Genomic DNA, 12,158 nt, shown 5'->3' with positions numbered 1-12,158 from the left:
GTATTAGGGGACCACTAAGGTCTATATAAAGAGACTTCAGATACAGTATTAGGGGACCACTAAGGTCTACATTAAAGCATCCAAAAAGCAGCATGTCATAGGACCTTTAATGTAGAAAGTATAGTTTGTCTTGCCAAATAAAGTCCAGTATTTCTGTTTCTCAAAGCAGTCACCAGTAGTTGTGATTTTAATAACAAAAGAAATCAATCCACCATATGCAGTACACACAGTAGGGCTCACCTCCACAAAATGCGATCCCTGCTACACTTAGAGACAAAAGCATTGGGATGGAGATTCTCAGGTACTCCCAACTGGCAACGTTGTCCCCTGTCCATATTGCTCCTGCATCCCAGACATCAACCACAACAAGCAGTCAGCTATGGATTCAACCATGAAGACAGCAAAGTGGATTGAGTTTAATTTTTTTTATTTAAAAAAAACATACCAAATCTCTGTGACCCGGCAAAGAAAGACCGTGAAAGGACAAAAGGTCTCTCTTCGCCCCCTGAGCGAGTGATCAGGCCCTCCACCGTTGCCATGTGCTGTGAGCAAAAAAGAAAAGAAACCATAAGGCAGCATTTAATACTCTTTATTAATAATTATTAGTTAATTAACTTAATTTAGTTAAGTTGCAAGCCTCTCATATGACAGAGGTGAAGACGAGGTTGTATTCCACAGTTTCATGATGTCAAACCTGCAGCAAGAAAACTCCCCTGTTCTGCATTTTATTGGACTGGAGAGTTTTAATTTCCAATTTAATTGTATTTATATTGTAAAATCCTAACTGAAGTAATTTCAGGACACTTAGTCCTGATAAGAGTAGGTCTAGACCTAGTCTGTATTCTCGACGTTCCATTTCTGGGATTGCTGGAAACTCCGCCAGATGCATGAATTTTTCACACAAGAGGAATAATGATATCTGGATCAAAAGACGTCAGTGAGCCTGCCTACCGCTCACCTGGTAGAAGCCGTACAGGTTGTGTAATTCCCGGTGTTCCCAGCCCCCATAATGCACCGCGTCCTTTGGCATTGTCTGCTCTGGCCCGTCGAACACAGACGGTTCATTCATATCATTCCACACAAATAACGATGGCGTTGATCCCTGCGTCCGACATAAACACTTCAATGAGTTATTCAAAAAAACATAAATATACAACAGACCTTCTGTCCAAGCCAAAGCATTTGTTGAAGGTGCCTTCATTTTATAACCACAAAAGAAAACTACAGAAACTAACAGAATAGCTTTTAGATTATTATAAATTATTATGGATATATTGAGTTGCATAAGTACAGTAGCATTGTTTTGGGGATTCTTTATACACTTACCTTGTACTTATCCAACCCAAAACATCTGGAGTACCATGCCCGAGTGTCTGAGCTGCTGAAGTCAAGGTAGGAGGACTCACCTGTTAATAAAATATCATTTATATGTCTATACTTTGTGCGAGAAGCTCCAAAATTACCTGAAAAATACTTCTAACTTGGAAGAAAAAACACACTCGATACAACTAATATCTACAACAATATTCCCACAGAGCTTTGTGTCAATTTAGAATTACTTACTAGTTACTAATAATAAATAGTAAGAGAAACATTACCAGGCCAGCATGAGCCCTGATAGATCTGCCCCTGTCTGTTCTTGACAAAATGGCGTCCGTCCCTGGCCTCACAGTACAACCACCAATCAGGGTCAACCTTGATGTGGGGGTCACTAATAACAACCAACTGAAAAACAAGAAGAAATATGCACAAAACCGTAACCAAAAGTGAGTAACTACAGGGTGCATCCCTGCCTAAAACTCACCTTCCTCTTCTTCTTGTCTAGGTGGCGCTGCAGGCCGGCTGGTTCGGGGAAAAGAGCCGAGTCCCAGGTGAAATACCGCTTCCCGTCCGTGTGCTCGATGTCCAGCCAGATGACGTCATATGGGATGTCGTGGCGATCAAATCCAGCATCGACAGCCTTCACATCAGCCTCGTCGGCGTAGTTCCAGCGGCACTGGTGGTACCCCAGAGCAAACAGAGGGGGTAGGGCTTGATATCCTGACAGCGGGGGGGGGGGGGGGGGGGGGGGGGGAGATGTGTAGAATCATACAGAATAGAGAATGTACACAACAACATGAACATCTGGAGGATACAGTAAAAAGAAATCACACAGTGTATTACTTCTTATTTAGTTCTCTTCTTGCTTAACACATACACATCATGATAAACACAGAAAAGTCATGTGTTATTTGTCAAAAGAATAACTGGGGTTAATTGTGGACGGAAACTACATATAAATCCGACATTGTAAGGTTGAAAGCCTCCGTAAGCATCCTTCTTAAGATCTCTCATGCTTTGTTTTTAACTGCTGATAAACCCAGTAAGATGCATGCGGTGCTGCACACCCACCTGTCAGCTGAGCATACTGGGTGAACAGCTGCCGTGGGCTGGGCCCGAGCAGGACCACGCAGTCGATCACCCCGCTCTCGGACAGCCAGTGGACGTCCGTCTGGGGGTCCACCCGCCTCCTCTTCCCTGGGGGTGTCTGGCCGTCCTGTTGGAGGTAGGGGTTTATCGTGCCTTTATGAATGTACATCTCTTGGCATGTTTTCTAAAATGCTTTACCTTGGAAATTGTGTTTCTGTGGTTATTTTTTAGACCCATCCTTATTTTAATTAAGTTAAATAAACTTTTAATTCAATCCAGAAGGAGTTCCAAACGCAGCACAAAAAAATACAGTGGTTTACATATTTTCATCCAAATCTTTTACCCTGCCTGGGGATTTGACCAAACAAAAATTCTAGTCACACTTCTACTTCACAAACGTTCGGGAATAAGAAAGCAGCTGATGCTGAGCCAAGCTCTGACAGACATACATTGGCTTGCATAAGTTTACTAGCTAAAGTTGATTATAAAGAGGAATAAAAAAAACATCTTTTGGAAATTGATCTTAATGCCTTACTTAAAAACAATTAGGAAAATCCAACCTTTTAAGGACACCAAATTTCTTTGTGAATGAATATTGTATCATAAGTAAATAAATGTTCTTAAAATACAGGGTGCATAAGTATACACCCCCCTATGTGTGTAAACTTATGCAAGCCACTGTATAGCCATGTTCTGGAAGAGAACTGCAGTGGAACAACAGTTACCTGGTGGTCAGACGGGCTGTAATGAACGTTCACAAACGTTTCGGATGCGTTTAGCCAAAATAAACCCAGAGTCCTGTCGGGCTTGTGGGCCAGCAGCAGCGGCACAGACCCATACAGGCCCAGGCGGCTGTACAAGTCATACGCAAAGACATCCAGGTTGTACAGCCGGTAAGGCTCTCCGTCTCTGTCAAATGAAATGAAAACATGACTACCGTCCCAGAATGGAAATTAAAAGCTGTAGTTGGTTAGTACAAATAAATACATGTCTCCACTGCATAAACGTCCTTTTTTCTGCACGTGTGTACCTGGTGTCTCTGAGCTGAAGGCCGTCGGCGTGCTCCGGGAGACCGTACACGTGACTGAAGCCGTGGAGACAGAGGTCAGACCCAATGCTGCTGGGACCTGGAGACAAACATCACGTATTTCCATTTTTTATTCATTTACCTCCGCCAAGGTTTGTCTGATTACAAACTAACAAAAAACTACTGGCCCAATTCCCATGAAAGTTAGAGGACGGTTGTAGCATGGTCCAGATAAGAATTCGTTACATTTTGGAGCTGATCTGAATGGGGGGGCAGTACACAAATTATTTTTCACATTCCTGATGGGGCATTCGTGCTGCATTGGAGACTGGGAAAATTCCCCCCGCATTGTGAGAACATTGTAAATTAGGGCATGCCTTGGTGGAGGTCCGCACTCTAAGCGCCCTTATATTATTTCTGAATATTTTGTGCATGTTTTTTTATTTTTTTGGCCTTAATGGAGGATATTCAATGGCTTTAGTTTTTTGTTCCTTTTATAAAATCTCTCTCTAAATTTGTTTGGAACAATGCTTTGTAACTATAGTTATTATAGCCTCAGTACCTGTGCAATGACAATAAAGTTGAATATAATCTAATGTGTTTAGAATCAAAGTATGTGGGGTTAAAAATGCAACATTTTGACAGAATAACTTTACTTAAAAAAGGTGTATACTAGAATAAATGATCAGTTCGTTGGAGACCTCTCCAGTCTGTTGTATTAGGGTGAATATCTCAAAGCATCTGGAAATAAAACAGGAATTATCTACAAGGCTGGAATAAGGGACTAAAGTATGCCTTTTAAAATGGTAAAAACGCAGAAACACACCATTAGCTTTGATATCCACAAACTGCCTGAAAGTCTCTTCCCATAATTCCCCTGTGTGGTCCTCTTGAAGCTGTCAACAAAACATTTAAAGACCAGATTAGGCTTCACGTAGGATTCATAGTACATCACAGCTTGACCGTATTCTCTTACCTTACTACCGTGAGATGTGGCCCTGAGGAAAGAAACACAAAAAACTGAAAATCTACTTGAATTCCCTTATATTTTCTCTCCATGTGTTGATTTGTTTCCCTCCCTGAGAGTCTCACCCGGGAGGGTCCTGCAGCGTCTCCAGCCACAGTTTGCCTTTGGCGTTGAATGTAACCATCACTTTGTCCTCACACAGGATCTCCAGTCGGAAAGGGAAACGCCACACACGGACCTGGTGACGCCCCGAAGACCAAGAGAGGGTGACCGAGTCCTTAGACTGTCTCTCCACTCTCAAGCTGCCAGACGATGAGGGAAACAGAGGCAGGTTGGAAAGAGTACCCTTCCATTTATCTGGGAAGCTGTTTCATGATGTTAGAGGTTGACCTTTAACTCCTAGACAAAAACCCACATACACTTACTGGCCTAACCTTTTTCTTCTTTTTTTTAATATATAAATAAATAAACTGTTTATTGACTTTTTGAACAAATACAGTCACATGATACAGTCTTAACTACTACACACACACACACACACACACACACACACACACACACACACACACACACACATACATACATACATACAAAAGCAAAAATTGTGTGCTGCAATATTCAGGCTGGATAGATGATGTGCATTAATAATAGTTATAATAATAATAATATTAATAATATTAATAATAATAATAACGTATACTTTATTAATCCCGCAAGGGGAAATTAAAATGTACACTGTGTTGTTATTAGACACACATGCTCAGTACCTATACATGCACTAAATGGAGAGATGGCAGAGTGGGGGGGCTGCCCATGGAAGGTTAACTGGCCTAATTTCTAAATTAACTTTAACAATAACTTTTTTGTCAACATGAGAGTCCCAGAGGAAGGCTTAGGAGAGGAAGAGTGCTCTTTGAATGACTCCGTGGCTGTGTCACTAGATGTCATAACGCTTACTGTTCGACCTGCGGCTCCTCCCTTATCACATCTGGAACTCGGTAGCGGGCTTTGATGGGCTGCAGTTCATCTATTAATATCCTCACCGTGTCATTTTTGCCAGGTGACACAGAAAGAAGCAGCGTAGTCTGTGAAAAGAGAAAGTGAGAGGTTATTTTTTATTTTTTTTATGTCGAATAAAAAGAGTTCAGCAAATGGGATTTGGTATAAAGAACTTTATTTTCATTTTTGAGATAATATGCTTTTATTCTCTCACAATGCTAGTGAAGGTCGGTGGCGCTAAAGAGATGATCCTGTGAAATCCTTCTATTACACACCTGCTACGTAGTAAGCTTACTTGGGTTATTGTCACCTTTAGAGGATTTTAATTGATGCAGGGTGAATTAATGGAGACCTTTCTAATGTGAACTAAAATTACCTAAATTAACAACAAAATAAAATCTATTTCTGAATCTTAATCTCTCTTTTTCCATATGACTTCTAGTCCACAAATTATCAGTGAAAATACAATCTACAGTGTGAGATTTCTGTGCAAATTTAGACCTAATTGTAGGCCCGCAGATGTGCACAAACACAGCAGAAAGACACCAGTTACTTCTTTAAATATTTATATGGCAATGACCAAAAAGTGTCAAATAGGAATAAAAAAAGAGCTCATCCTTGGTTTTGATTTACAGTAATAGCAATGTCCAGACCTGTGTGTCAGGTTCCAACAGTTTCAAACGGGCCCCCTTCTCTGTGAGGACCATGGTGTCCAAAAGGGCTCGGTGCTGCAGGTTGGGGCCCTCCATCTGTCGCCTTAAGACAATAACATCAGTATTACCATGCATTATACATTGTCCTGCTAAACACACTTAACCCACGTGTTGTCTTCCCGTCCACATTGAAAATCAACACTTTTGTTGAGGCTTTTCTATCAATGCTTTTAACCTTTTCTTACGTTTTTGTCCAATTTTTGTCACTTTTTTTTCCGACGTTTTCAACACTACGTAACACTAACTTATTAACTTTAATTTTAGTTGTTTGGGAATTTATGTTCAATGAACCACATTTATAGGAAATGATAGCTAATGTTTGAGTTAGAAAAGCAGAAATTAGGAATTATTTGGACTAAAATTAAAGGAATGTATGTTGATGGATAATCACAGACTGGAGTATGCCAACTTTTACTCAATACTATTTGTTTTTCAAATGCTATAAAATTGAATAAGACGCCCCAAAATGAATGAAAGTAGAGATTTTTGACTCGCCAAAGAGCGTTGTGTGGAATCAATCATGTTATTTTGGGTAGTTAAAAAGAACATTGATATAGGAAAACAGGCCAATTTGAGCCAAGGACAACATAAGGGTTAAACGTGAGTGATTACGGTATTTATGAATACAAATTCTAAATTACAGCATTAAAATGAAATGGCCAACATACCTGTAAAAGGCAACATGTTCACTCTTCTTGAACTTTTCTTTGCCTTCATCATCAGGAACAACGCTGAGGAACGAGCAGACAGAAAATGGAGTTAACCAGGCACAGACCTGGCTGTCCACAAATACTTCTACATGGACACTTTTACATAAACCCTGTAGATTTCCATTCAAATACTGGGTTACCTGACAGAGGAACTATTTGAGTACACACAAACAAACTTAAAGCCAGTTTTCATCCTGCAGTAATGTAAACCCAGACTACTATTAGTGTGGGAAACAAGCAGCAGCCACCATCTGGTAATATGAAAGTGGCATCAGATTTAATACCTAATATAATGATTTGAGTGGCTGTGAATTTGAACATTCAGGTTATCTATCAGTGGCTGGTAGGTCTTCACATTTAAAAAAAAAAAAAAAAAAAAAAAAAGCTAATTGTTCCACCTGACTACCATTCATTTGATCAACACACTATATCATGAAGTACTTTTTAACAGACCATGTGAAAATGTCAAAGCACAATAATAAAAGTTCTACCTAACAATTGGTTGGCTCACTTCCGCCATGTCGAGCGGACATCAGTCGCGTTGTGCTCGTCTGGATTGAGCATGTACTACATTATTTTTCTGTGAAAACTCTTCTTGACATTGACAGAGTGAGAAACTGGAGAGCAGGGATCCTACTTCTACACCACCAAGCAGACTTCCTGTCCTGTCAAACTAAACTTCCCTCCCACTCATAGACTGTTAATATTAATAATATACAGTCTTTGCTCCCACTGGGTACACTCTAGTGTATTTTTCATAGGTTATGAGGGCATGTCCCGCCCTACTCTTCCGTACTCTGCCTCTGATTGGCTTACCTTGACACTCGCCTAACCAACCGCGGCTGCGTCGATTTGTCGCTCCAATGAACAACAGCGGTCAGCGGGAAACCCAAACCTAACCAATCCAATCCGAGCAGGCAACGAGTATTAGCCAATCAGATGGAAAGTAGCGCTGGGAATGACACCATCCGTTAGAAAACTGCGTTTGAGTGTGTTGCTGCCATCTTGTGGTGACACTGCGAACTACAGCGAAAAGCCCCCCCGGAACTGGACGCGGATACAAGTCTGACCTGTAGTGTAACGGTAGTTAGATGCACAAATAAAGATGCCAGATATACAGTTGCGTCGGTTATGGTTCCTGCTTTTTGTTTTCCGTCTCGGGACAGCGGCAGAGGTTTCCGTGTGGAACGTGGAGATAAACTCGGTTAGTGTCACACCTTCAACATTTGCATGTCTACGGTTATTCCATAGCCTGTCGTGCTAATCTTTATAGCAATTGTTAGCCGGGGTAGCTTACTAGCCCTTAGCAACGCTTCATTCCGCTGCATATCCGCCTTTGTGATTCGTGTAACACTTCTCTAGTGCCGTGCCAGTTCAAGACATGCCTGCTGGGAACGGACCAAATGTTTGGCATGGATATTTCTTTCTTTTATTGTGTAGTTAACCCGCTCATTTCATCACACACTCATACTGCGCTGTTCTTAGGTGCTGAGCAATACACCTGCCTTTACATTTGAACTTCATGTGCAATAAAGAACAGTGATATTCCAAAAACAAGAATGGGACGGTGTTATCACATAACATAAGAAACACACCTGACACAGTTGCGTCACAGAACCAAGTTGCTGCTACTCACAGGTGAAATACTGTCAAGAAGAGACACTTTACCATGAGGCGAGATAGGCAACTGCCTGGGGTGTAGCTGATGAACAAATATGTGGTTTTGGTTAATTACCAAGGCTTTTAGCCAGAAGCTTGAGGAAAAATACAGAAATCTTCGTAAATTTAATTATGTCCATCCCTTGTAGTGTTCACTTAGCTCATGATAAAGCTGGGTAATTTCTATCCTAGTATGTAGGATATAATAGTGTTGTATTCCCTTGGTGTCACCCTGTGCTCCTCCTGAACGTGTATCCAGGTCTTTGTTGTATGGCTCGAGGAATCGATGATTAGATCTTTGTCTTTGTTGTGTTTTCAGACACAGGATGCAGTGTTTCGAAAGACGCTGTACGCCAATACCACCATCTTCATGAAGTGTGAGTAGTTTGACTTGCATGATTTATGCCAACCATGAGGGTACCAACTCCCCAGGCTACTGCCTGCATCTCCACCCATCTTAGTTTAAGCATTGCATATCCAAAGTAGGACGCTCATTGTCTGGTAGGGACAAAACCTTCAATGATTTGGCATCAGATCTTAGTTTTGACCCAGTTACAATTGGTTTTAGTTTAACAAAAAAATGTTACTTACTTTGATAAGAACTGATGAGTGTTGGGTTTAACATGTAAATCTCTCCCCCCCCACATTGGCATAGTGCTCTCCAGAGTACCGTCTGTGCATCCTGCCACTGGTAGTCCACATGGTGACTTGACATGACAAGTCGAGTTATTTTATAAAAGCATGTTTCAGTTTGAGGAATCCAAACATTCTCAAGGTAAAATTCACCATAAAACGGTATTGTTATAGCAGTTCTTTCAGTATTGCTGATAAGGTACTCTACCAGGCTTAGCCCAGATTGGGACATTTTCAACATTTGCTAGTAAAAGTCTGATTATGTTGTCAGTCCCTGAGCATCAAAGAATGTTTCTTCTCTCTAGAGACGTCAGTCACAAAGTGAGAAATCCAGAATCCTGCAAAGAAGGGACAGATACTGATTTCTACTTCCACTACAGCAGAAAATAGACCACAATGCCATGCTGCAACATGATGTAGAAAAGTAACCTTATAAAATAGAGCCAGACGAGGGAGGTTGGGGGCAAAGTATGGGCACAAAAAACAGCAGATTACTAAACGCAAAAACTCCTGTAATGTGAAGAAGTGGAACAGCTGATGGCATATCCAGTAAAGCCTTAGAACTGTCTTATAGTCCTGACTGAAGTGGTCTTTTATCTCTCTGCAGTCCAGGGTGACGCGGCTTCATGTGATAGAAACCTGGCCTTCAACATCAGCTGGTACCTACGCTCCTCTGTTTGCTACAATGAGGTCTTTAACACGCCGGTGAGTATTGACTCTTGTCTGTTGATGTCTGAGTCTAAACTGTTTGTTTTGTCATGGATCTCACACACAGGTACTTGTTGTGTGCCAGACAGGTTTACCTACATCTTCAAATAGTAACCTCTCTTGGCAAAAACCTCCGTTTTCAGACTGGTCTGAACACTGCGCCTCCAACAGTTTTGACCCTCGGCTTAAGCTGACACTCTGTCAACTCGGGCTGGATTTCTTTATGGTCAGCTGCTCCAGGCACGCTACTTGTAGCTACCGTCTAATGTTAGGAAAAACCTGCAATCTTGGTTTCAGATGTTGTTAATTCATTTGGGGAGAAGTTTTCCGAGCACACACATGCGGAACACCCAGAAACCTCTGACAGAGGTTTGAATACAGATGTAGCAGCCATAGGTAGTATGAGGAAAAATAAAGTTTTTTTTTTAACATAAAAGCACGTAAACATGTTGTAGTAGAAACACAAAATACAAGTCTGAACCTGAAACCGGCACTTGAGAAGGAGCAGAATGGGTTAAAGCACTTTTCACTTCCAGGAGTTTTAACCTCCTAAAGTATTTTTCATGGCCGTGGGCTCCTCTTATTTTTTTGCAAGTACTGGCACTTTTGTCCAGAAGCGTCTTAAACTGAGCGGCTGCTTTGACTTTAATGTACTTCACCTTGTCGCTGTAGGTCTTGAATCAAGGAGTCAAAAAGCAAGGATGTAGCAAGGTCATGTGTAGCCTGACCAGGACTTTATTCGTTCAGACGTGTCTTGAAAGTTCAGTGTCTTCTTCTGTCAGGCTCAAAACATGTTACCAAAACAGGTAGAAGATCTCCTTGCCAGGGTTGATTGTTAGCCCTTTTTTAGCCAGGCATCCTTAAAAAAAAAATAAAAAATGTTATTCTGTTGTGAATTTAGGAGTTCTGCTCTAGGAACGTCACAGCATTCTTAAACTGAACCCAGAGTCCAGATGCCTAGATCATTCCGGAAACCATAGTCATTTGTAGAAAACTGTGCTTGTCAGCTTTTAATCAAAATGTAATAAATCTCACATTTTTTAAACGTTATTGATACTGCATTTTGTGTAAAATAAGATGTTAAAAGGGTGCCAAGCTCCCCTAAAGCTCTGATCCTAGAAGCGCCCTGCTCTTTGCTTTTATTAACAGTGTAAGACTTTATCCCCATCTGTGGTTCAGTGACCAACCGCTGTTGGATCGTTCATGTAGTGTTCTGCTTTATCCGTCTGCAGATGACACTACTCACCATTATTTTTGGTATTTTAGACCATCTGTATATAGTATAGTTTAAGAGAATGAACTGACTGTGACACAGTGTATTTGGTTTCCCCTGTCCTTGTCCTTTTTGTAGGACAACAAAGCGATGAACATGTTTGATATGGACCACATGTTGAAGGACGGCTGGAGTGGCTTCTACAGTCAGGGCTACATGTACTTCGACAACTGCTCCTCCCTCTTCTTACCCAAGGTGTGTGACCCAGACTAAAGGGCTGTCTTACAAAGGATAGCCCATAAACACAAGGGTTGCACAGTGAACCATCACTATACTTACAAAGTTAGGTTGCGAAGTATATAGTTATCTAATGGCAGGTAACGTCATAACAATGTAACATAACATATATTTCCTTACTCTGTGCTCTCACCTAGGTGTATTACACAGACTTCAACCCATATCAGCCTCTATCAAGCCCAAAGGTGAGTCACAGATCACGCTGCTATGCAGTGCCTATAAAAAGGTTTGAACTCTACTTGTCCGAAGTCTTTGCGCCAGTACAAATAGTTCAATTTATTAGATTATCAAATAACCACAAATTGTCATGTTGAATCCTAATTTAGGGAAATGAGCACACAAAGAAATGGAGGAGCCCAGTAAAATTAAAGACAAAAATGTTTAAGTAAAAATTTATTCACAATAATATACATAGTCCACGTTTTCATAGGGCTCAGGTGTGTGTATGAACCATTGCTCACTCTGCTCTTGTGTTGTTTAGAGTGACCCTTCCAATCAGAGCCTTATTTGGCCCGACAAGCCGGTAAGACATGTTGTTCTTACTTTGACTGTAAATGTCTTTCAAAGCAATGTTTCACGTTTTTTACTATCCGCTAGCTGCTTTTCACTAGAACACACTGTAAAAAAAACATCTCCTCACTATCTGCTAGCTGCCTGTCCCCTGAACACACTGTAAAAAAAAACATCTCCTCGCTATCTGCTAGCTGCCTGTCCCCTGAACACACTGTAAAAAAACATCTCCTCTCTATCTGCTAGCTGCCTGTCCCCTGAACACACTGTAAAAAAACATCTCCTCACTATCTGCTAGCTGCCTGTCCCCAGA

At 41.1% G+C, this 12,158-nt stretch overlaps 2 protein-coding genes across 5 annotated transcripts in view; one reads left to right on the top strand and one right to left on the bottom strand.

The window, feature by feature from the left end:
* The window catches only part of ganc (glucosidase, alpha; neutral C), a 30,799-nt gene extending 23,263 nt beyond the window's left edge, over window positions 1-7,536 (bottom strand). For all 3 annotated transcript variants that reach the window (XR_004654916.1, XM_034859181.1, XM_034859180.1), the window contains exons 1-16: window positions 7,317-7,536; window positions 6,784-6,846; window positions 6,056-6,158; window positions 5,361-5,488; window positions 4,529-4,705; window positions 4,413-4,434; window positions 4,263-4,332; window positions 3,440-3,536; window positions 3,135-3,318; window positions 2,392-2,536; window positions 1,805-2,040; window positions 1,599-1,725; window positions 1,327-1,406; window positions 959-1,102; window positions 446-542; window positions 241-342 (exon numbers count right to left, since the gene is read on the bottom strand). Coding sequence is in view for 2 of the 3 variants with exons in the window: in XM_034859181.1 (XP_034715072.1) it covers window positions 241-342; window positions 446-542; window positions 959-1,102; window positions 1,327-1,406; window positions 1,599-1,725; window positions 1,805-2,040; window positions 2,392-2,536; window positions 3,135-3,318; window positions 3,440-3,536; window positions 4,263-4,332; window positions 4,413-4,434; window positions 4,529-4,705; window positions 5,361-5,488; window positions 6,056-6,158; window positions 6,784-6,846; window positions 7,317-7,345 (1,804 nt within the window). In the remaining variant the exon portion in view is untranslated. The remainder of the gene's footprint in view (window positions 1-240; window positions 343-445; window positions 543-958; window positions 1,103-1,326; window positions 1,407-1,598; window positions 1,726-1,804; window positions 2,041-2,391; window positions 2,537-3,134; window positions 3,319-3,439; window positions 3,537-4,262; window positions 4,333-4,412; window positions 4,435-4,528; window positions 4,706-5,360; window positions 5,489-6,055; window positions 6,159-6,783; window positions 6,847-7,316) is intronic.
* Window positions 7,537-7,844: 308 nt separating this feature from the next.
* LOC117935648 (transmembrane protein 87A-like) overlaps window positions 7,845-12,158 on the top strand; it is a 17,933-nt gene continuing 13,619 nt past the window's right edge. For both annotated transcript variants that reach the window (XM_034857970.1, XM_034857971.1), the window contains exons 1-6: window positions 7,845-8,029; window positions 8,804-8,861; window positions 9,725-9,822; window positions 11,177-11,293; window positions 11,473-11,520; window positions 11,817-11,858. In XM_034857970.1, coding sequence (XP_034713861.1) covers window positions 7,931-8,029; window positions 8,804-8,861; window positions 9,725-9,822; window positions 11,177-11,293; window positions 11,473-11,520; window positions 11,817-11,858 — 462 coding nt within the window. In that variant the 5' untranslated portion in view covers window positions 7,845-7,930. The remainder of the gene's footprint in view (window positions 8,030-8,803; window positions 8,862-9,724; window positions 9,823-11,176; window positions 11,294-11,472; window positions 11,521-11,816; window positions 11,859-12,158) is intronic.

This window comes from Etheostoma cragini, chromosome 20, assembly GCF_013103735.1.
Source record: "Etheostoma cragini isolate CJK2018 chromosome 20, CSU_Ecrag_1.0, whole genome shotgun sequence".
Taxonomy (NCBI): Eukaryota; Metazoa; Chordata; class Actinopteri; order Perciformes; family Percidae; genus Etheostoma; species Etheostoma cragini.
The sequence above is the reverse complement of the archived record's forward strand: the minus strand, read 5'-3'. Positions and strand labels throughout refer to the sequence as shown.